The following is a 22624-nucleotide window of genomic DNA, read 5'->3' on the forward strand; positions in this document are numbered from 1 at the left end:
GTAAATTGTAACTTGTAGCTTTATAAAATAGGCCACTGGAAGCAAAAATTTTATTGGCTCTCCGATCCCACCTTAGAGAATATAATCAAACGGAGTGGTCTTTAACAGGCGTTCCGCCCTGTCGAAAATAGGCGGTCAATGGTCAACCACATGTATGGACTGACGTTTAACTGACATGACGTTCCTATACATTTGATGTGCCCCTCCCCGCAAAAAACGGCAGACTATTTTGTACCGAAAATTATAGACATAGCGTCTCCTCTAAGCACGGCCCTGTTCGATCGGAGAATTTCATCAGATTGGCGAAAAATTGTCTCGTCTAGATACAACTTAAAACCTAACCCTGAACTTGAATTTTATGGCAGTGTGGAGCGGGCTTACAATTAAAAAAAGACTAGGCTTCAATGGATCAATGGAGGGAAAAATTAAAAAATAACATACGAAACTTTCGATTATATTTATTATTTCGATTATATGTATCTAGCGTGAGTTTTTTTCACAATGAATAAGTCAAAAGATTTAGAGACTATTAACACAGCCCAGGAAAACATACTGCAAATACAACTATTACCAGGTTTAAGTGCAATACCCTCTAAGGTTAGTCCAAATTTTACTTCTATTATCAAGCGGTTACTAGACCTAACCTTATATTTTTTCTAATAATAATTTAAAATTTAAAAGTGATAATAGGTACCTAGGCCGCAATAACATATAGATACTAATATGCCTAAGTCATACTATACTCAACACCCACACTCTAGGACACTCTAGGTAGTTAAAAAATACCTAATATACCTAGGCATGTATTTAGGCGATATGGCTCGGCCGTTTAACGGTTGTATAATTGTAACCCAGCCTACGAAAACCCAGAGTTCCCAGATTCGAATCTTGGTAAGGGCTTTTGTGTGCTTATCACAAATATTTACCTACCATTACGAGTACCTATGTTTAAAAGTATTTATTAAAACCTTATAGGTATACGTCGTCGTCTAGTTCCCACAACACAAGGCTTATTTAGCTTACTTTGGGACTAGATCGATTTGTTTAAGATTATATATAATTGTAGATATTGTTTGATAGAAACTCACTCACGTCTTAATTAAGGTCATAACCGGTTTTGGGGCAATAGTACGTCACAACCAGAAATTAGGAGTTTAGTTAGAGTCAGACCGAGATAAGTCTGCAACGACCTTGATAGCACATGCAGTGCAAGTGTATGATATTAAACGTTGTAATTATGACTATATATGACGTATAAATAACACTTGCACTGCGTGGGCTATCAAAATCGCTGCAGACTTTTCTTGCTCTAACTCTAGTATTTTGTAACTCTGCCTGTGTATGATCCAAAGTATCACGGCTGTGTTATGTGGGTAAGTAACTAAGTATTCGCTGATATCCTCAGATGACACGGGACGAGATAGTTACATCAAATGTTGTGTACGAGTCAGCACACGGCATCCTAAGCAAAGGCATGAACGAAGTCAGTGCGAGGGTGTTGGTTTTCCTGCGCTCGTCGCTGCGCACGCCCGCCTCGGAGCCGGCGCGGGAGTGCACGGCGCGCGCCCGCGAGCTGCTCCGCTGCAGCGGCTGCCTGCAGGACATGCTCCAAATGTTTCTTAGTACAAAAACTATGGTAAAAAACTATGCTATAATTTTTTATAAAACATGTTCTATGGAGGGCGACTCCCTTTTGAGTATTTTTTCGACTCTTGTATTGTACCTTCATACCTAAATGAAGATAGCTCTAGAATTTCGCGACGACTAAGCTGCTGGTTTCTGAGACCCCCGAGACATCTTACCTTATGCTAATCGCAGCAGCGTTGTTATACGTGCTCATGCATACTCTTATTATATATTCTAATATACAGAGGCATAGGCACCTCTCCAGTTGCTTAATAACAAATTATTAATAATTCAAGAATAGTTTAAGGGTTTTAATACTTACCACTAACCGGATGGACTTTTGCAGGATAAAGAAAACTGGAAAGTCCTCTGCGAGTGTCTCGCGGAGGCGTGCAGGGATTGCCCGGATAATCAACGTTACTGCTCTACTCTGATTCCCATTGTAAGTCAGTTTTTCTACCTACACAGTAGCTTAGTTGTGACTAAGTTTGTAATTAGTCGAGTAGCGAGTATTTTAGTTAATTGGTCAACTGACCAAAAATCGTTCACACTATAAAGACGAGCGAGGTACAAGTGAGTAGAAAATGAAAGGCTGGTTCGGACTACGTTAATTTAGTCAAGTGGCGAGTATTTTAGTTACTAAACGTGTCTGAACACCACACTATTCCCTGAATAAATTACTCAACTAAATTGTTGGTGTTACGTAATAAGTACTCGCTACTCGCGTAAATTACTAACGAAAGTACTCCGATCTAGGCTTTAATTAGTAGGTATGTATTTATTTAGTCTCCACTCGCCATAAGCATTTGCAAACGGACTATGTGTTTTACAGTGCATACAGCGAAGGGACGAGATGAATAACGAAATTCTTAAGCTGCTATACTGTTTATTGGTGAACAATACAAGCAATATCAATTTGTTTGTTAAATGTAACGGTACATCTATTTTTACCAAGTAAGTAAATCCCTACTAAGATTATAAATGCGAAAGTAACTGATCTGTTTGTCTATCCTTATACCAGAGACCTCTTCAAGCATGTGGTATAAACCACTCAATGGATTTAGATGAAATTTTGTATCGAGATAGTTTAGGCCCAGTTATGCCGGCTACATACGTAACGATAAATCGTTGCGATAAAACTGTGCAGTCCGACTGTGCAGATAAATCGAACCGTGTGTATGACAAATCGTTACGATAATCGACAACGATTTGTCATACACACGGTTCGATTTATCTGCACAGTCGAACTGCACAGTTTTATCGCAACGATTTATCGTTACGTATGTAGCCGGCGTTAAGGACATGACGTAGGTAGGTACTTTTTACTATTATCATCATCATTCCACGCAAACGAAGTCGCGCTCACAAGCTATTTTCTAGTAAACATACTCATAAAAAATGTAGATGAGATGTAGAGCAGATGTAGTTTAAAGCGCGCGGTTGTTATATGCGATAAACGCAGCGTTGATCGCATGCGTCAACGGAAAATAGGAAAAACGACAATGCACTTACCGCGGCGTTTACCTACCGCGTGCCTAACCGCATAGGTAAAACAATGTAGAGCTGGACCAAGAAAAGTCTGCAACAATTTTGATAGCAAGTGCATAATTTATAATTTCATTGAAGTTCGTTTAAAATAACACTTTCACTGCATATGCTGCATCGCATAAAACAACCGTGCGCTTTAAGGGCTAGTATTGACCAACAATTATTAATTTTTAGAGACATAATTCATGATAGCTCGAGAATGGAACTGTTGTCCGTAGTAGTGGAGAATGCGACCGCGGCAAATTTATTAAAACGTGACTCAAATTTGCTGATGTCCCTTATAACAGTCGGGGAAGAGTACAAAGTCGACTGTCAAGGATCTTGGAAGGTAATACATTTAAGTTATCGTGTACATCCAGCCTATGTATATCTGCCTACATGGATTTCACTGAGTTTATATTTCAGATGGTAGAATGGGCGTCAGTGATTTTGTTCCATTTAGCATCGCATATTGAAGGTAGTTATTAAATTACTTGAATTTACCTACCTATGTATCTAGTTGTAAAAATCATAAAACATAACCTTGTAAATTTTCTACACTACCTACTACTACTAGTAAACTGCATATTTGAAATATTAAATTTTACAGGTTTAGAGAATTCAATAGCAAAAACTAGAAACAGATCGGACTTTGACCTTGAGATGAATATATCTGAAACAACTTTTAATGACCTCTCGATGTCATTTTCATTGAAACCAAAGTGGGAAAATTTTAAATCAGCCAATTTATTAAAAAATGCCACAACTCAGAATAAAATAAACGACAATGAATCGAAATGCTCCACGACCGATATGACTGATATGAGTTTTCGTTCGAGCCCAATAGAGTTCGCACCCAAATTTGTATCGACTCCAAAAAAAGGGAATGCAACAAAACGAGGAGTGCAAGTGGCTGAATTGAGTAAAGAACTGATAAACAGGACAGAGCAAAAAGGTAATGATGTTACACAACGGAAGCCTTGTGCAAATAATTCAGCTTCACTTATAAACAAAACATCAACGAGTGCTCGTTTGTTAAGCATTGTGAACAATTCTTGCGTATCAATTTGTCACACGATGAGAACTATTTTCTGTCGAAAGCCAGCAGATACAAAATCCAGAAGTCTTTTAAAGCAAAAGTTCAAAATTGACGAGGCGACGATGTTTAAGTTTACTGAATATTTGAAACAGAGAGTTTCACACCCTGATACAAAAGCTGGTAACAAACTAAACGTTCAAAAACAAGTCCAACGAAAATTAGCTATTAAACGAAAATTCAGAAAGAGCATAGTAAGGAAACTTAAAACAGGAATGCATTTTTATGGTTGTAATTTTAAGGTGAGCATCTACTGGATTCTTACTCTTAAGCCCGCTCCACACTCGTGCGCGAATCGCGGCGCGAAGCCGCGAACGCGAGTTTGGAGTCGATTTCGCATATCAGCGAACTAGACTCCACACTCGCGTTCGCGGCTTCGCCCGCGATTCACGCGCATAGTCTGGAGGGCGCTTTACAACCAGGGCTATAACCGCGAAAATCGAAGTTCGTAAATTGCGGAGATTTTTCTCTATCACTCTAATTACGCCTTCGTTGGAGTAAAAGAGAAAGATCCCCGCAATTTGCGAATTTCGGTTTTCGCGGTAGCCGCTCAGGGGGCCGATTTTTGAAATTCGATCACTCGATTTCGTGTATTTCGTTAAATGATATCTCCACTACTAGGCGTTTAAATTCTACTAATAGAATTGAAATCGAGTGATCAATACCACTAGATTCCAAATTTCGATCGCTCGTTTTTCAAAAATTAGCATTTCGCCGTTTTCCACCTATTTTCGAGTGACGAAATCGAGTGATCGAAATTCAAAAATCGGCCCCCAGGCTTTGAAAGCAACGTTAACGTAGGTTCTATTTTAGGGTTATTTTATATCTACCTATATATTTATATTTTCATCAATTTCAGAAAATAGCTCAAGCCATGTGGTCGCACGAAAAGGAAATGACGCCCAACGTGCTTTATAATATTTATAGAAAGTATGTACTCAAATGAACGTTTGTTAACCAAGTTACTTTTTTACAAAAGGTAGGTAACATTATAATTATAACCGACTTGAAAGAAGGCGAGGTTAATATCAATAAAGCCATATTTTTGTGATTATTTCTGAAATGATTTGAAAAATGTATTTTTTGTTTAATGTACATGCATATTGAACTATTATTACTATGTATTGTATACCTAAAATCGGAACAGAGAACCTGTATTTTGCGATTGCGTCAATTTCATTATTGTTTGGTATGGCTCAACTGTAGACTGTTCAAAAAACATAACAATTGGTCAATTTGATTATTCCACCAGAGCGGCTACCGCGAAAACCGAAATTCGCAAATTGCGGGGATCTTTCTCTTTTACTCTAATGAAGGCGTAATTAGAGTGACAGAGAAAAATCCCCGCAATTTGCGAACTTCGATTTTCGCGGTTATAGCCCAGGAATTCTGGAGGCATTTTTAATTTGTCATAATAAGTATCTAGTAAAAAGATTGAATTAAGTTTAATCGCACCGCACCGCGACATTGATGCGGTGCGGTATTGTATTATGGCAAATGTCCTGCATGGCTGCAGAATAAAATAAAATAGAAATGTATCCTGAAGTATAAATATTAAATAAATAAATAATTAATTAACAACAGCTTTATCGTCGTTTCACGTCACGTTACAGCTTACTGTACACGGCTTGATGACACACCATGTCCCTCGTTATGTCGCTAATGGTTGGCGTGCCTGTAACAAATATTCAGTGCCGAGAGCAGCTAATTAATTACCTTATAATACGTATAAATTAAAACTATAATATTCAAGACGAAACAAAAGATTCTTATACCTATTATTTTAAACAGTTTTGAAAAAAACAATAGGTAGGTATTAACTCGCTGAATATGACGCGGTGCAGCGGAGTGGTGTTGACGGAATTGGTATAAACAATTTCAACCCTAATGATTAATTAGCGTTAATTACGTTCTTATTAACCTTAATTTATCATTTCAGTTGGAATTATCTATACCAATTCACACCAATCCGCTGCACCAAAGGTGCTAAAAAAATTACGATGTCTGCTTATAATTCTTTAATAAAAACTTTTCCAACTTAATCTCGTTTCAGTTTCAGTAGGTTAAGTATTCTATTCCATCCTTTTAAGTTAAGTATTTAATATAGCTAATATAACGAATTGAAACAACCCTCCCAAATCTTAGCGTTTTCCCTGTTGCATCATAAAGGAGAGCCTTAATTGGGTCCGGCTGGCTAATAGGTAACTAATTAATCATGTATTATAGTTAAACCAAGAAAAGCCTGCAGCGATTTTGAAAGCCCACGCAGTGCAAGTGTTATTTTTTGTCATAATTTCATATAAGTTTGACGTTTAAAATAACATTGGCATTGCGTGGGCTATAAAAATCGCTGCAGACTTTTCTTGGTCTAACTCTAGTAGCTTTGGCGCAGGCGCTAGTTTATATGTATAAATGCGGCTGATATCCAATTTACCTTCCAACCCAAAGTTCGAACTTCTCTGTTGACAAATAAACAAATAATCAAACATACCTGCAATTTGTACTGCAAATTGGAGTTCTGATCTTAGTATTTGCAGCATCCTTTGAACTCCGGCCTGGCCGCCTACAGTCAGCCCCCACAGCGCCGGTCGCCCCACGAACACCTACACACAAACTTTTCCCTTCCAATCTTGTAATATTCATGTATTTTATTACTAAGTTTAACAGACTATTAGTTCATAACTTGCGGTAGGTACATGATAATGATAAACCACCAGTTCGCGTTAAAATACCATTTAATCTGAACTTTGACAATGAGGTCGTGTATACCTTACATATTTTGGGCACTTTGTCGGTATCGATATTTTTAGACGTGACTACGTGATGGCGAGATGATTCAAATGATATGGGGCCAAATTCGATACGTACAACTATCAGATTTCGAATCCACGTCAAATCAACAGTTGATTTTATTGCATACTGAGTGTTGATTCAATCAACGGTGGATAATATCATTTGGTACAACCAAAACTCAACTCTAAACTAAGGGTGGTTCGGTTTGGTTTGCTTGTCACCCTAACTGTGGATTGTTAATGTCAAATTTGGACATTGTACGTATTCGAGAACTTATGATTTTTCCCACATCAACGGGAGATCAACACGATACGTCAAACGTCGCTTGTCGAATAGGGGTCCTGAGCACATGTTTATTGTTAAGGAAGCAAGCGTATCAGATAATTTTGACGACCCCATATGAAAATAAGACAATTAGACGTACCATTCGTGCACCGAGAGCCAAAGCCTTGTATACGTCAGTTCCAGTAGTAACGCCACCATCCAAGTAAACTTCCACGTTGTAACTCTTCACAGCTTCTATTATCTCGGGCAACACTTCAATCTACAAGTGGGTTAAACACAAAACTATGTTCACGTCTTTCCTGTAGACATACACAGAAGTTAAGAGCTACAAAGGTTAATTTTCTTATTTAACTCTTACCCGCATGAAAATACTCCTGTTTAGATACGTACAATAAAATTATTACCTGCATGCTCACAACACAAGCTGTTAACTATATTGTCCACAGGAGAGAAAACTTTACAGTTATGACTTATGATAAACAGTTGAAAACACAAGTTATAAAATATCAGGAGTTTCTTAAGTATTTAACCCTTATCCACTTGCATGTGGATAAGGGTTAAATACTTAAGAAAGTTAACCTTTATAGCCCTTAATTGTTTGGGTTGTCTACAGGAAAGACGTGAAGATCATTTTGTGTTTGATCAAGTACCTTTTCTTAATAGCAATCTCATAAGTTTTCACATGTAGCAGCACCATCTTGGAAAATGTGTACAAGCTATAAGAAATTTGCATTTTAAGTTCTCTATGACACGATTAAATTCTACACAAAAAAGTCGTTGATTTGCAGAAAAAATACATGTTTTTAGAGAAAAATCTTACTGAATCCAGATTTAGCGCTTATATCTTTTCAGGACATTCTCTTAATAGGAAAGTTGGAGGAATATCAAAACCCTGCTTGCAATAATAGACAATGTGTCGCATACACAGTTAAACGGGTGTCTCCGGTGCCTGTTCACCCCTCAGTCATGGCTTAGAAGTGTACGACCAAATTAGGAGCTGGTGGCATGGTGCAAAACACTCACAGTCGCCGGAACCCCGTCCAGCTGCCGCGCGCCGTGGTTAGATACCAGGATGCCGGAGCAGCCCGCTTTCACCGCCTTGACTGCGTCATCAGCTCGCATTATTCCTTTTGCCACTATTGGGAGATTAGTGATACTAAAACAGACAACCCCATATGAGCGATTTCTCTGTGAAAGGTGCGATAAGTTTCTAATTCGTTAACTAAAATGCCACCACTTTTCGTATAACCAAAACTTGCACCTATGAAAGTAGCGCCAATAAAACCGCCTTTATGGACGAATTTTACCATCTATTTAGAGGTGAGGGAGGTACTGACATATTGTTTATTGTGTATAAGCGTTAGAGCACAAAACAGATAAGTACAGAAGTCAATCACATGTATGTACTTCACTTTTCATACCTACGCTCGGCGGTCGCTCTAGGGTTGTTAACTATAGCTTATGCACAAAAAAACTATCGTGGTAGTGGCACTGAATCAGCTCGTAGTCTAGTTGTTTGATTTATTGTTGAGGATGGAACGGGAAGAAAGGAAATATAAACTAACAATCACTAAAATATTTTAATTTTAATGTCATTGTTAAACTGGTAGTTTAAAAAACGATAATTCACCGTTTAATGTTGAATTTAAACAACCATGTACTGAATAATTATAATAACTTTTTTTTTTGTTTCTCCATTATTGCACAAAAAAGTTCATAGACGCGTGTCTCAAGCGGATGGCACTCGCGCTCGCAGTGGTCCCAACCGGTCCGAGATATCGTGTCCGTGAGCAGTGTCTATGTGTGCGTTGCTCGGGCGCACTTTGTATGTAGATTGATTTCTGTACCTATCTGTTTTGTGGTTAGAGCCTTAGTTTGCATATCTACTCCTATAGGTACTTACTTTAATACATTACCTTTTAAGCCATTTGATATCATCCCATTTCAAATTTTTGTCAAATAAATTTTCCACGTATTTATTAAGGCCGCTTCCACCGCCCTGAGCGTTCTGAATTTTAGTAGACAAATGCCCGTCGAAATTCGCTAATCTAGAATTTTAAATGAAATACACAATGTACAAAACAATGTTAAATATGCCGCCTAATGTATTTCCACAAAGGCCTGAGGTCCACCCTTAGGTCAACTGGCAGTTTAAGGGCAAGTGCAGGCATACTGCAACCAGACTGCAACTTATATGTAAGAGTTGATGATAGAATTTAATTATGTACGTAATAGTAGTAGGTACATTACGATACAAGTGCGAAAAGTAGGAAAATAGAGCGCGATACCTATTCGCCCGTGTATCGTCCATCGGTTTACAGTAAATATGGCTCTTTTTATGGCATAGGCACGTAAAGTGCTAATTAATTACCGCACTGGTGCAGTGAAGTGGCACCATATGTACCTACTGTAAAAGTTATTTATAGTACAAAGGTAATAGCCCTTTAAATTTTTGACGTAGTTACGCAATGTGCTTATTATAGCACCGGTGTCGTAATGTAGCACTACGAGATGCACTGAAAGGAAGATTTTAACCTACATTCACTTTTTACTACCTAATACGAGTACCTACGTAGGTATAGGTAACTCTTGTAAAACAAGCAGCCCTCCTGAGAGTATACTATCTTCGTATGAGAGGGAAGTTTCCACTCAAAAACGAAATTCGTGTTTTTGTAAATGGATTTTTTTAATGGATGTGTAGGTAGATATTAAGTAGCTTACCTTAAATGGGGAGGCAATTTAAAATTATTTCGAATGTCGGCTCGTCGTATTCCGAATAACGGAGTGTCCACTGTTAGAGCTATTGCTTTAAATCCTGCTTTCTCGGCGCGTAAAACTAAATTTCTGGTAACGTCTCTGAAATGGGAAATAACAATGGTAGAAATAGTTTGTTTAACAAGGGGGCAAAGTTGTTGTTTAACCGCTCGTCTGTCGGTTCCAAAAATGAATCTTGAGCGTTGCGAGGATTTCAAAGCACGTGGGTTAAACAAATTTTGCCCCCGAGAGAAACACAAAATTTTTCACCACACCAACTCGAAGCAATTATTAAATGTAAAATATCAAACAAAATCAAATCCAAATGAATGTTATTAAATATTTATCATCCAAAATCATCATTTAAAAGTCAATTCTACCAGCTAACATAAGAAAACAACTCAAAATTGCATTTGATTACTTTGCCTCACATGTGAATAAAATGCAACTTTGCACTTACACTTCAAAACTGATAAGAAGTGCTTTGATGTCTTTTGTACTGTATGGCCAAGTGTATGGTAAAGCATGCCTCGAGAAGATAACAAGTACAAATTTAACATACCGATCATTATAAATGTAGAGTTGGAACCACTTAATGGCGTCAGGGGCTGCCTCCGATACCTCTTCAATAGAACTTGTTGCTATGGTACTTAACGTGTATATTGTACCCTCTGCCTGTGCAGCTGTAATTTACAATAAGTATCTAAATATCTGGGTTACAAACGTGCTTCTCCAAAGGGTCTTCATACATTTTGTTAATATCTACCCAAGCATAACCTTTATAGGTAAGTACTTACTCAGGTTATTAAGACACAAGTTTAATAAATACATAAGGGGTTCGCTTCATACTTAAAAAAATATAATTAAGTACATACAATCATGTTTTCATTGATGATGAATTGTCCAATGACTGATATTAATAGTTATTTACGATACACGTGCGGAAAAGAGGAAATTCGAAACGAGTGGCGATAAATTAAAACACGACCGAAGGGGGTGTTTTAAATCGACACTACTTGCGAATTACCTATTCGCACGTGTATCGTACAACGTTTTACAGTACATATGGCCCTTTAAACTTTTGACATACGCACGAAAAATGCTATTTTACGCACTAGTGCGAGAAAATAGGACCATATGTAAGTACTGTAAATTCTTTGGACATACCTTTTACATTAGCCAGTTCGCCATCAGGATGAGCCATACGTTGCATAGCCGTTGGCGATATGCCGATTGGCATGGACACTTTATGCCCGAGCACTGTAGTACTTAGGCAGGTATTCCCAACACCCACTAAGCTCTTAGGCAGTATTCGCAATCTAAAAAAAAAATCAATGAGAATAAATGGGAAAGAAACTTTTATGTGCCGAAAATATGTATATACATATAATTATGTACAAATTGTACGACCTTATTGCCCATACATTCCTGTGTAGGTATTACTTTTTTCACTTTGACCGGGTCCATATTTTATAACTTGACAGCATCATATATCTACCTGACAGCCAAAAATACCGTTGTTACAATAGGAGCAATAGGGTGTGATGTGTGTGTACCTATTTTACTGTCACTAACTATTTGATGCCTAGTGTACGATTTTAACAATAGGTAAAAGTTAAATTATAATTCCAAGTTGCAAATACTTGTTGATCGAGAGTGCTATATAGAAAGCCTAACAAGCGCATGACAATAAAAATAATAATATCAGCCCTCTAAGTTTATGCTCAGGATATTACTCTACTTTGACCTGCCCTCTTATAGTCCCTATATATTTAATGTTACGTAACCGCTTTCTGACGCCGCGCGCGCTTCCCGAAAATGGAGCGCGCAGGGCTGTGTTCAGCTATGAATAAAAAGTATAAATAATGGAGATAGAGTTCTGCAAGTATGGAATGTTTTATTGGAAATGTCCTTGTCTTTAATCATATTACTTTTCGTTTCTTAAATAACTATGAATACTTTTTGAGATATTGGGGAAATAAAAGATATCTACTTTTTTTACTTTATATCTTTTGATATTTTTTGTGTGCTAATACACGCTTCGAATACATTTCTAGGCATCATGACGAATCTAATAAGGTATCACACGTATTTTTAGGAGTATTATCTTTATTTTTCACCGTTTTTAGGATCTCGAACAGACTATTATGGTTATCCACGGTGGTTCTTCTCTTACCTTTTAAAAGCATCTCTATTTTCAGCCAGACTTTGTTCCTCTGTTGCTCCACTTCTATAATAGTCTCCAGCAGATTTCGGTAACATTGACAAAGCAGCATTTTCCAAGTCTTTGACGCTGATGTACTTTTCCATATTGAGAATGATTTTTAAATTTAAATCACTAACTTGTAGCTATTGCAAGTGGAAATAGCAAAATATCGAATTATATTAAGACTTTAAAGTTGTGATAACTGATAAAAACAAGATATCAGACGTCGGTCACAGGTCGCGCGCTCTGCGTATATCTCTCGCTCGGATCAAACGACCATTGGTTGCAAGTGTAATTAAGAGACAATTCTTATCTGGAAGATAGTTTAGTCAAATAACAAATCAAATAATGTCGTCTCCTTTTTACTGCGCCTAACGCATTAAACTAATCAGTTCTCTTTACACTCTTAAAAACATCAAGAATAAAACTACAGTGAAGTAAAATTTAATTAATTTTAATTCTTGATTTTAATATTATAATATCTGTGAGAATGCTGTTCTTAAACATTCTTTAATAATTTCAAATGTTATTCGTTACATATTTGCCATAGAAATGTTATATAAAACTCAACTGTTCTTATAGTAAGTCTATTAGTTAAGTCATTTTACACTGTTCAGACGACACTAGCTTCGCGGCCTAAGGTACATATAAAAATAAAGCAAATTAAAATATTTATATAATATACCAAGTAAAGTTTGCGTCAGCACTGCGACTTTGATCAATGCTCATAGAATCCTAGCATGGCATTTCTATAACATTTATCAGCAAACGGTTGACCCTTGGTCACTAGTTTTAACGTCTATTAGGCGAGACAATCAGCCCGTTCACGAGTTTCAAACTCGTTCATGTTTATTCAAACTTACACAATGTATTGTTTTTTATTTACAAAGTGTTGAAACTCGCAAAAGTTAGGTATCGCTCGTTTATTGTAAATGCTAGACTTCGCATTGATTTCTACATACATGTACTATATCTCCTATCTAAGCCTAAGATCAATCACATTTTATTCCATTCAACAAAACACCGTTAACGCACACTTTCTATAAAAAATACAAAACAGTTCAATTTTTAACTATTAAAAAGGGTCACCGAATCCACCCTTAATCTAAGTGTGTAATATTTCGATCTTTGGTTTAAGACGGACAGCTTTTATAACCAGTTATTAATTACATAAACAGTCATTGCTGTCAAAACAGATAAATACAACGCGTTACTGAAGCAATCAATCACCAACCTATTTGATATTTCAACGAACATGTTTGGATACCGATAAAACATGGCCAGAGTAGTAAAAACAAAAAAAAATGATGGCTGCAAATATAAATTCACAGGTTACCATGTGGAGAAAAGTTTAGCAACTGAATGTTAAATAAGGCACACAGTCAACAAGACTAAAATTACATTACAACTGTTATTACATATTATAAAATGTTTACTTACAAAAAATAATAACACATTAAGAGAAAAAAATGTGTGGTTCTGTCACCTGACTGTGGACTAGTGACTTGAAGTTGTGTTCATCGGTATATAATTATTATAAACACACTAACGTATTACCATTCGCCCTGATACCCAAAGATGATGTTAAAGTCATATCACTAGGTAGAGTGAGAGAATAAGAGGAAAATTTATAAAACAATAGTTAAATTACTTACTAATTATTAACCTTATAACAAAGCAGAACAATGACAGTGGCAAAACTTTCCTGTACGACTAGTCATTTACAATACTTAGTACCTATATTGTATGAAATTTAAACTAATTATTTTATAGTCATTAAAAGATTAACTGTTACCATTATTTCTGTGCCATAGTCAATAGTCATAACTCGCATATTCGCGCAGGATATGATAGTCATGGGCTTTAATGATTTTGGAGATATTTCTAAGCAAAATTTTTCACGCACTGCTCGGAAATGCGACAATATTAGACGAGAAGGCTAGAAAGTATCGAATAGTCGACCTGAATCAATAGTCCAATGTTTTAAAACTCTACACTTTTATTTATAGACGTTTATTGCCGATTGGTCAAGAATGACCAACCCCCGAGTATAAAGATACTACCCCCTTAGTTTTCTGCCAATCATGTATTTGTACCGAGACAGACTGAAATAGCAAGACACGTTCGTACGTTTCCGTGAAAATACGATGGAAAATAATTATGCACTACGACTGTATAATGTTATTAATGTTTTCCGGTCCCATACAGCATCATGATGGCAGAAAGTGTCCGCCAAAAGTACAAATCGTTGGGCAAGAGTGTAAACCAGCTAAATATATTTTTGAAATAAGAGAATATTGTACCTACTTAGATAGATATTAAATTTAAAAATAAATTAATTTCAAAAATGTATTTAGCAGGTTTACACTACCAACGAAATATTAATCCATTTATTTTGCCAAGTAAAACAGTGACTCTCTACGAAACAGCTGATATTATTTAATTTGTAGTAATGGTCGCCTTTCAACTTCATGATGGTGTCTGATTATTTACCGTCTTTTCCCGGGCCACAAGTTATCTAGATAATTATCACATTGTATTTAAATCGGTCGAGCGTTTTAAAAGTGTCGAGGTATCCGACAGACCGACACGAGTTACGTTTGCATTTATAATATAGTAGGGACAAGATGAACACAGGTGTTTGGTAGAGAACCAATCACTGATTTTTATGGCAGACAATGTTTAGCTTGATAGCCAATTTAGAGCGAGTTTACGGTACATACAACTGGGTAACTCAGTTGGTAATGAGTATTATCTATTAGCAGCTTCTCGGGTTGCTAATATTAAACTCCGCGTTTTCAATAAAATTCGAGTATAATGCAAGAATCAGATTATTTAAAAACGCTACTTAACTATTAGCATTTGAGATAGGCACCTAAATATAGTGTGACTTGTTTATTATTTGTATGTATTGTTGCGATTACAATTGGGAAAAATGCACTTTCTAATTTTAATCGCAATGTCAATTTAATACATACAAATAATAAACAAGTCGTATTAAAGACAAAAAAATATTTTTATTGGTACCTAATGGAAATATACGTAAAAATTGCTGCGTTGGGTATTTTCACCACGTTGAATCAAAGACTACGGTTAAAATAGGTAAAAGGAAATGAGGACATAATTGTTTCCTTCCTGACGGCTTTCCACTTACGAAACATGTATGATAACATAATTATCATAACTCATCGGTAAGGTCGGGGTCCACTGAATTTCAAAATGAATTATGTCTATGACTATTAATTTGCAACCCTATTGATCATGATTATACCTGCAATATTTTTTACCATACCAACTGAGAAAGGTTCTCTTTATTCTTTGAAATCAGTGTGCAAAGTTGAATTTTATCCTTCACGTTAGTCGTTAAAATGGCGTAAAAGCCTAGACTAGGAATCGACTGCTCTTTTTGAATCGTCAAAATTATTAATGTTATTTTTTTATTTAAGATCCAACGCCTAATCAAATAACAATATAATCTTAAATAGAGGTAAAAAGCCAATTACAGGAACTTTCAAGTTATGGAGTCATTATCTACCTCTTATTTAGGAAACTGATGGTTTTACTGAAATCATTGAGAGCGCAAGAAAGTTTGTTTTCCGTGATTTCTCGGTAAAACCTGTAGTCACTGGTAATGCATTGGCACAAATCATGACCACTTGATGCACAATATCTGTACTATACCCCATGATACTCGTAAATATTTAACAACTCATAAGTCATAACCAGAGCTCGGATAGGGTGAGCTATTTGCCTTATAATTTGACATGTCTTATGTCATATATAAGGCAAATAGCTCACCCTATCCGAGCTCTGGTCATAACAAATCAGGTGGTCTAGAGCTCACTTTTTCAATGGCAAACATGCCAAGTTGTTGTGCTAAAAGTCTAGTACGAAAACGTTCGATACAAGTGCGTTTTTTACTCTATTAAATTTAAAAGTTAGCTTAAACTGAATGCTAGTAACGGATTTTACCATTTCGTTTATATTCTTATAAAATGTAGAGTGATGTTCTAATTGTTTAATTTGATAGTCAGATGGAGAAAAGGTTGATGGAAACATAAATCATAAATTTGATTTCTAGTTTATCATTTTTTATTCCTACTCTAACTTCTCTTCGATTCATCAATAGTCCTCCTAAATCTGCTAAAAAGACAAATATTAACCAAACACATTACATCATTATCGCGAATTAGCACCCTCCTAGGAATATAAGAAATGGCACACATATAAAATGAATAAACCGGACTCAATCACATCTCTCACGCAGTTAGAGTCAGTCTAAGCTAACTTTGCACCGACTGAAATAGAAAAGTGGGGTAGTGTCATTATAAACGTCACATTATCGTATAAATTTGACATTGCCACACTTTCCCATTGAAAATGCCATGCAGAGTCAGCTAGGTCCGACTCTATTAGTTAACATAAATATTATTAATATTTCTTTTTCGCCGAAAGTTACTTTTTCCCAACAACTCATATTTACAGGTTACAACAAAAATAGTGATACCTGTAAGGGTATAATCCTCATCGTTTACTTGTTAGAAACAAGTAATTGATATTTTTTTTGTGACACACTTTCATTGCTTACTGTACCTACTCTTCTTGCAGGTCAGTTAAGTAAAGAGTAAACTAGCGATGTGTTTCTGTAAATTTTTTTGACACAGAAAACTTTCAATACATTTTCCTAATCAGAATACCCTAGTGATTATGCCCTTGCTTCAAACATTTTAACTTACAGAGAGTGTTTGTGTAAACAAACAAAATCCTAATAAAACGATAGTCGTATAAATGTAAATACAAACAATTATTGAAAATTCCTTTTCAACGTATCCAAAATAAGTTGTAACAATGTGTGCCCGGTATAACGGCTGTACGCTTTGCGAGGAAAGAACACGAACACTATGTCCAAAGAAATGCGACATATTTTTTACGGAATGAAAACTACTTGACACATGATTGTCTATTGAATTATTCAGTAAAAAAAAGTATCCTTCTAATCGCCTACGGCATGCTTTCACTTAGATGTGCGTATCGGACGATTAAGGATATAACAAACAGTGGTTGGTTGTCGTATGTTTGATAAATCAAAGTTTAGTTTATGTTCTTTTATGCGCTGTAACTAGGAGCTGCTGGTACAAATGCATGAGCGCAAGCGACATTTAGGGCTCATTAAACCATGTTCAAATGTGTACATGTAAAGGCCTCTATTACATTGCGTAATATGTAAGGATGGTATTCCATCTGTCCAATGTGTGTGGCGTCTCACATTTTCTTAATGAAAGAGTGAGACGCAATGACATTGGACAAAGAAAACGGACAGGCGGAATATCACCCTGAGCAATACGAATTAGGAGAGGTGTGAAGTCACGTAACTGTGGTATCAAGTTCTTAAATTAGTCCTATTCTGCTTTCGTCACTCATTCTACATTATTCATAATCGTCGGTGGCTTTCAATGTAGAATGAGTGACGAAAGCAGAATAGGACTAATTTAAGAACTTAACGAGAAACGAATGGGACGACCCAAGACGATACCGTAACTGTTTTTTGGATATATAATTTAATAACTTTATAAAATTCCCTTGTATGATCATTTTTTTAAGTTGAGTACAGTACATCTGCTGTTGAACATATCTCAAGTGAGATGGCTTGTCAGTAACATTTTTGAAAATGGTTATAACAACTATGCTTTTCTCTTCCCAAAAAAAGCACATTTACACTTCAAATTCTCGTTTTATAGATGTCAGATATACCAAACTCGCACTACATAAAATTGAAGGTTTTGGCAATCTGGTACATCCACATTGGTTATAAAAAAATTAGTTCGGTAATATAAAGGAAAATAGACTGACTATCACTTCAATTTAAGTGGCTTGCACATAATGTCCCTTGAGATTAAATTGAGGTTTTCATATTACAATTACAGTTGATTCCAGAATGACATAGAAAATTTATTCCAGCAATTTGAGAAAGTATTTTGCAAGTAAAACATTAATTCGGTAAAATTTTAAATGAGAGAATATAGAACCATGCAAATACAAGTTCCTCATTCATATTAAGGTGTAAGATTTATACTATACCTCGGTACTTGCCTAATATCAGTAAACACACTCACCTCCCAGCGTTAGTTTTATTCGTTCTGGAATCCACTGTAGACATATATTTCCCATTTAAATCTAGACATTTAAAGTATAATTCAACTTTACATTAAATTAAGATAATAATATAATATACGTAGGTCACTATGAAAGCAAAAAATATGAATTAATATAACCTTAATTAGAGAGTAATAAATACTATGGTACTTTATAAGCGCGACGTTAAATAACAAAAATTAAAGTGCCACAACGACGACGACAATGCTAAATGCGTAAACGGCGATGATCACTTCGTGAACAACTCGACTGGTCGTCTGGGACACCTTCTGTACATTTCAGGGCGAGAAACAATATTTGTTTTAATACTTAATAATAAATGCCCTTTTGAACGAACTTTACACATATCGTTAACATCACAGAACGAAGCTACGGCTAAGCATATGATCCTGGGGTCCGAGACCACTACGGACGCGTGGGTCGAGCCGTCCCCGCGGCTATGTACAAAATCTGTAGAAGCAAAATAAATACTTGTAGTTCGCGGACGGGCGAAGCCGTTCGTCGGGGGACCGGAGGAGGCGGTCGGCGATTTGAGGACGGCTTCCGCGGAGGCAGCGGCGGCGGCGACGGTGACTCCGAGCCGCGCGGCAGCGGGGGCGGAGCTCAAATAGCCGCGTGCGGATCGCGGGCGGAGGGGCCGGCCGGCGTGAGCGGCGACACCGTGGCGGCCGGCGTGGTGGGCGCGGCGAGCGTGTCGGACGCGTCGAGCGCGGTCGGGGACCAGGGCGAGGTGGGCGACACGGGCGACGCGGGCGCGGCGGAGGGCACGGGCGCCGACGGCGAGCCCGCTTCCACGTCGACCGCGGGTTCTTCGTCGCCGCTCTCCGTGCCCGCTACCACCTCTACCTCGCCCTCCACGTTCTCTCGGGACTCCTCTTCTTCGTCTTCATCCTCAGGGTACAGTTGATAAGCTCTGTTAACATTAAAGGGTTTGTTTTTACACAAATAACGGCTAGTCGTGCTGAGTTGTCGTACATTGGTACTAATCTTCACTTGCGCCAAGGACCGTACCGTATGAGTCATATCTATATGATGTCCAAGTATAACGTCCAAATTTGGTTAAGCGTATTGTTTTATTTTATATTTAAATGAATTCACATCCTTACTTTTCGAGCGTTTTCCGAGCCGAATTGCTTCTTTCTAGAAAATATCCACTGGATGTTTCATTGGATGTACCCGGCGGTGACCACGTGCCATACGACCCGTATCCTCCAGGTCCATATTTCTATAACATTAAGACAAACATAATCTCTTTACATGCTCTACAATTAGTTCAACAGTACTTACTTAAACTTAAAACATTTTGTGTTGTACTTTGTTAGGTATCTTGTTCAAAAGAACAATTCTACAGATATCGCATACAGAAGTTTCATGTAGATATTCCTGAATATCAATTTGTAGTAGTTCATCTAACTGTACATACAAAGAAATTTATATGCAATTCGTTTTGAAATTCAAATAAATACGTTATTTTTTTTTATATTTAACAAATGGGGATTTGATGTGAGTAAAACCAATTGGCTTGTGACTTTATACAAAAAACAAATGTAAAACAGTTAGTACTAACGCGGTCTAGTTCATCCTGCAGCCAGGCGAGCAGCTGCCGCCAGCGGCGGCGCGCCTCCGGCTGCGCGTGCACGGCGCGCACGGCGCTGGGCGCGCGACACATCACGCCCACCACCAGCTTCACGCACGCGTACGCGCGCTTCTGGTAATGCCCCCGAGCGCGCGACGCCGTCTCCAGCAGCCCAGGCCGCTCTTCAGACACGCCCTTTACGATAACATATTTAAATATGTAAGGTTTTTATTCAACACTCTTACTCGTAGCGTTTAAGTCATTGGACCGCTTTTAAGCTCATAATCCTAGATATTAACCAGCGTGCTTTTTCATTATATCAAAGCACTTGTTGGGTAATGAATGTTAATCCAACTGACTTAAGAAGGTAATTGATTGCTAATCATAATGTAGAATGGAAACGGAGCCTTCCTAAATTGGTAGAGTAGATTTTACAACACACTATTTTCTATTTACTAAGTATTTTCTGCTTGTTTGTGTTAAAGAGCGTCTTTATATAATGATTATAGAAAACGAAAAGCAACAATAGAGTAAAGGTTAACCTTGATGACATTGTGTATGCGGTGCTGCTGCCAGCTGTCCTCCATGAGCAGCAGCGCGGTGAGCGCGTCCGCGTGACGGCGCAGCTCGTGGCAGTACGCGTACGCCATCTGCCACAGCAGCTCGGCCAGCGCCATGCGCGACCAGCCCGCGTGCTCCCAGCACAGGAACTGCAGCAGTCGTATGCTCTCCTCGCACACGCAACACTCTTCTGTCAATTTCTTCATATAAGTCCTGGATTAAACAAATGCACTATTACCGCCGCACTCCATTATTACTTACGATCCTAACACTTTCATCGGGCATTATGCCGTTATCTCGCTGATATTCGTTTCAGGTAGCGACTAAATGACAGCACAAACATATACCGTTTAAGCTTTTGGCTTTATAACAATTATCACACACAATAATAAACCATACTTAGTCTTCATAGGCCACTGTGGCCAAAATCGAGAAATAAACTGAATTTAGCTTGGAGCAAGTACCGGGGCCTTATGAGCTACGACGTGTCGTTGACCGGTTGGACGGGCGCGCATGAAGGTATCGCAGCTGCTGGGGCATATTAGCTGTATACTTTTGGTTTGTTTACCTATGTGATTCAACTAGTTTCAAGGCTAAATATCTGGAAGACCGAACTTAGCTCGGAAAACACATAAGAACACAAAAATGCACTCATTTTTCCCAGAGGCAAGATCTACCTAGATCGATTCTCGCTTCGTGCTTCGTAGCCTTACACGGTACTCGACTGAAAAGCTCTCCATTATATTAAAATTGTATATAATATGATTATTTTCCTTTCATCTTATAATTATGTATCAAAGATGAACTTTTCTTACTAATTAGCCTAAATACGATATAAAAACCGACTCCATACCCAGTCCTGTTATAGAGTATGTCAGCAGCGGGAGCGGAGAGGAGTGGCCTGTGCACGTTAGAGGCGGCGGTGACGGTGGGCGGCGGGTCGCAGAAGGGGTTCGGCAGCGGGGGCGCGCCCTCCGCCACGTTCGCCGACTGGCAGCGCGCGCTCACGTCGCAACACCGCACCAGCAATGACACCAGCTAAACAACACACCACAAAGGGGGTTTTAATTCTGACAATTATGAATTCGCGCCTTTGGTTGTGGTGATCCATCAAATGCATGATGAATGTGGGTGATTATTACTCTACCCAACGTATATTACTTACAAACCGAAATAGTCATATACGAAGGAAAAAATGACAATGACAGATGCCTGAATAGCTCGGCCATTCAGTTACGACCGAGGTCACGGTCGAGCGGTGCAGGCATCTGTTGTGTCAACGGAGGACGCTGGTTCGATTCCAGCCTTGGACACTGGAGGCCTTGGTTATTTTTTCCTCCGTTAATTCGGTTTGTAATTCAAATAACATAATATATAAACATAATATATAAATATTTTCATGGAAAGTAATTTACTTTGTTCTTAGAGTATAATATTTAATTTACCTGGTGTATTTTGGCAGATTCAGGATATTGGTATTTTCCCAGTGACGATGATGAATCGTCCATGCATACGGACAAAACAATGTCCAGTATTCGTAACTGAAAAATAAACAAGTATTCATTGAGGTGAAACGGTCAAAATTATCACACTCAGTAAATGATTCTAAGGCCCACTTGCACCCTTCCCCTAACCCGGGTTAACTAGTTAAACCTGGAGTTACCATGGTTACCAGTACAATTTCACACTGGGTTAACGGTTTAACCGTTTATCCCCGGGTTAGTGGAATGGTTAAGCAGTTTAAAATATAGTAACATTAGCAAGTAGCAGTGTAATGAAACTACGATGTTACCCGTAAAAGCTGGTGGCGCTCGTTGATGCCGAGCACGGAGTAGGCGTGGAACAGGTTGAAGAGCAGGGGCAGGTGGCGGTGCGCCTGCGAGTCGGCGTGGTGCGGCGCGGCCAGCGCGCGCGCCGCCGCCAGCACCTGGTCCGAGAGCGACGTCACCTCGTCGCGCGACGCCCAAGACCCGTACCCGCTGTTCACTGCACAATCACCAATAACGTTGCATCAACTTACTTATATGTATACTTACGATAGACGGCT

The 22624-nt window shown here is 38.0% G+C and overlaps 3 protein-coding genes across 6 annotated transcripts in view; 1 reads left to right on the forward strand and 2 right to left on the reverse strand.

The window, feature by feature from the left end:
- The first annotated feature begins 1182 nt into the window (after positions 1-1182).
- Positions 1183-5564, forward strand: LOC134678112 (uncharacterized). The gene is made up of 7 exons (XM_063536562.1): positions 1183-1636; positions 1973-2068; positions 2459-2580; positions 3349-3502; positions 3580-3631; positions 3764-4491; positions 5109-5564. Exons 1-7 carry the CDS (start codon positions 1406-1408, stop codon positions 5193-5195), a joined length of 1470 nt encoding a protein of 489 aa, XP_063392632.1. The 5' UTR covers positions 1183-1405; the 3' UTR covers positions 5196-5564.
- A 58-nt stretch (positions 5565-5622) lies between these two features.
- Positions 5623-12463, reverse strand: LOC134678892 (2-Hydroxyacid oxidase 1). Its single transcript, XM_063537637.1, has 9 exons — positions 12258-12463; positions 11249-11400; positions 10644-10764; positions 10049-10183; positions 9244-9375; positions 8351-8483; positions 7467-7586; positions 6741-6852; positions 5623-5924 (listed from the first exon to the last, which is right to left on the reverse strand). Exons 1-9 carry the CDS (start codon positions 12389-12391, stop codon positions 5857-5859), a joined length of 1107 nt encoding a protein of 368 aa, XP_063393707.1. The 5' UTR covers positions 12392-12463; the 3' UTR covers positions 5623-5856.
- Positions 12464-16106: 3643 nt separating this feature from the next.
- Positions 16107-22624, reverse strand: part of LOC134678491 (probable ubiquitin carboxyl-terminal hydrolase FAF-X) — a 28092-nt gene continuing 21574 nt past the window's right edge. For all 4 annotated transcript variants that reach the window (XM_063537060.1, XM_063537063.1, XM_063537064.1 and 1 more), the window contains 7 exons: positions 22370-22563; positions 22023-22118; positions 21431-21615; positions 20559-20790; positions 20008-20211; positions 19547-19665; positions 16107-19353 (listed from right to left, as the gene is read on the reverse strand). In XM_063537060.1, the coding sequence (XP_063393130.1) occupies positions 19044-19353; positions 19547-19665; positions 20008-20211; positions 20559-20790; positions 21431-21615; positions 22023-22118; positions 22370-22563 (1340 nt within the window). In that variant the 3' untranslated portion in view covers positions 16107-19043. The remainder of the gene's footprint in view (positions 19354-19546; positions 19666-20007; positions 20212-20558; positions 20791-21430; positions 21616-22022; positions 22119-22369; positions 22564-22624) is intronic.

This window comes from Cydia fagiglandana, chromosome Z (genome assembly GCF_963556715.1).
Source record: "Cydia fagiglandana chromosome Z, ilCydFagi1.1, whole genome shotgun sequence".
Classification (NCBI taxonomy): Eukaryota; Metazoa; Arthropoda; class Insecta; order Lepidoptera; family Tortricidae; genus Cydia; species Cydia fagiglandana.

Coding starts and splice junctions, on each gene's coding strand:
- LOC134678112 (XM_063536562.1), top strand. CDS start 1,406: ATGACACGGGACGAGATAGTTACATCAAATGTTGTGTACGAGTCAGCA. Junction 1,637..1,972: donor TTCTTAGTACAAAAACTATG/GTAAAAAACTAT, acceptor GGACTTTTGCAG/GATAAAGAAAACTGGAAAGT. Junction 4,492..5,108: donor TTTATGGTTGTAATTTTAAG/GTGAGCATCTAC, acceptor CATCAATTTCAG/AAAATAGCTCAAGCCATGTG.
- LOC134678892 (XM_063537637.1), bottom strand. CDS start 12,391: ATGGAAAAGTACATCAGCGTCAAAGACTTGGAAAATGCTGCTTTGTCA. Junction 10,765..11,248: donor CGAACTGGCTAATGTAAAAG/GTATGTCCAAAG, acceptor TGTAAATTACAG/CTGCACAGGCAGAGGGTACA. Junction 5,925..6,740: donor ATTTGCAGTACAAATTGCAG/GTATGTTTGATT, acceptor TATTTGTTACAG/GCACGCCAACCATTAGCGAC.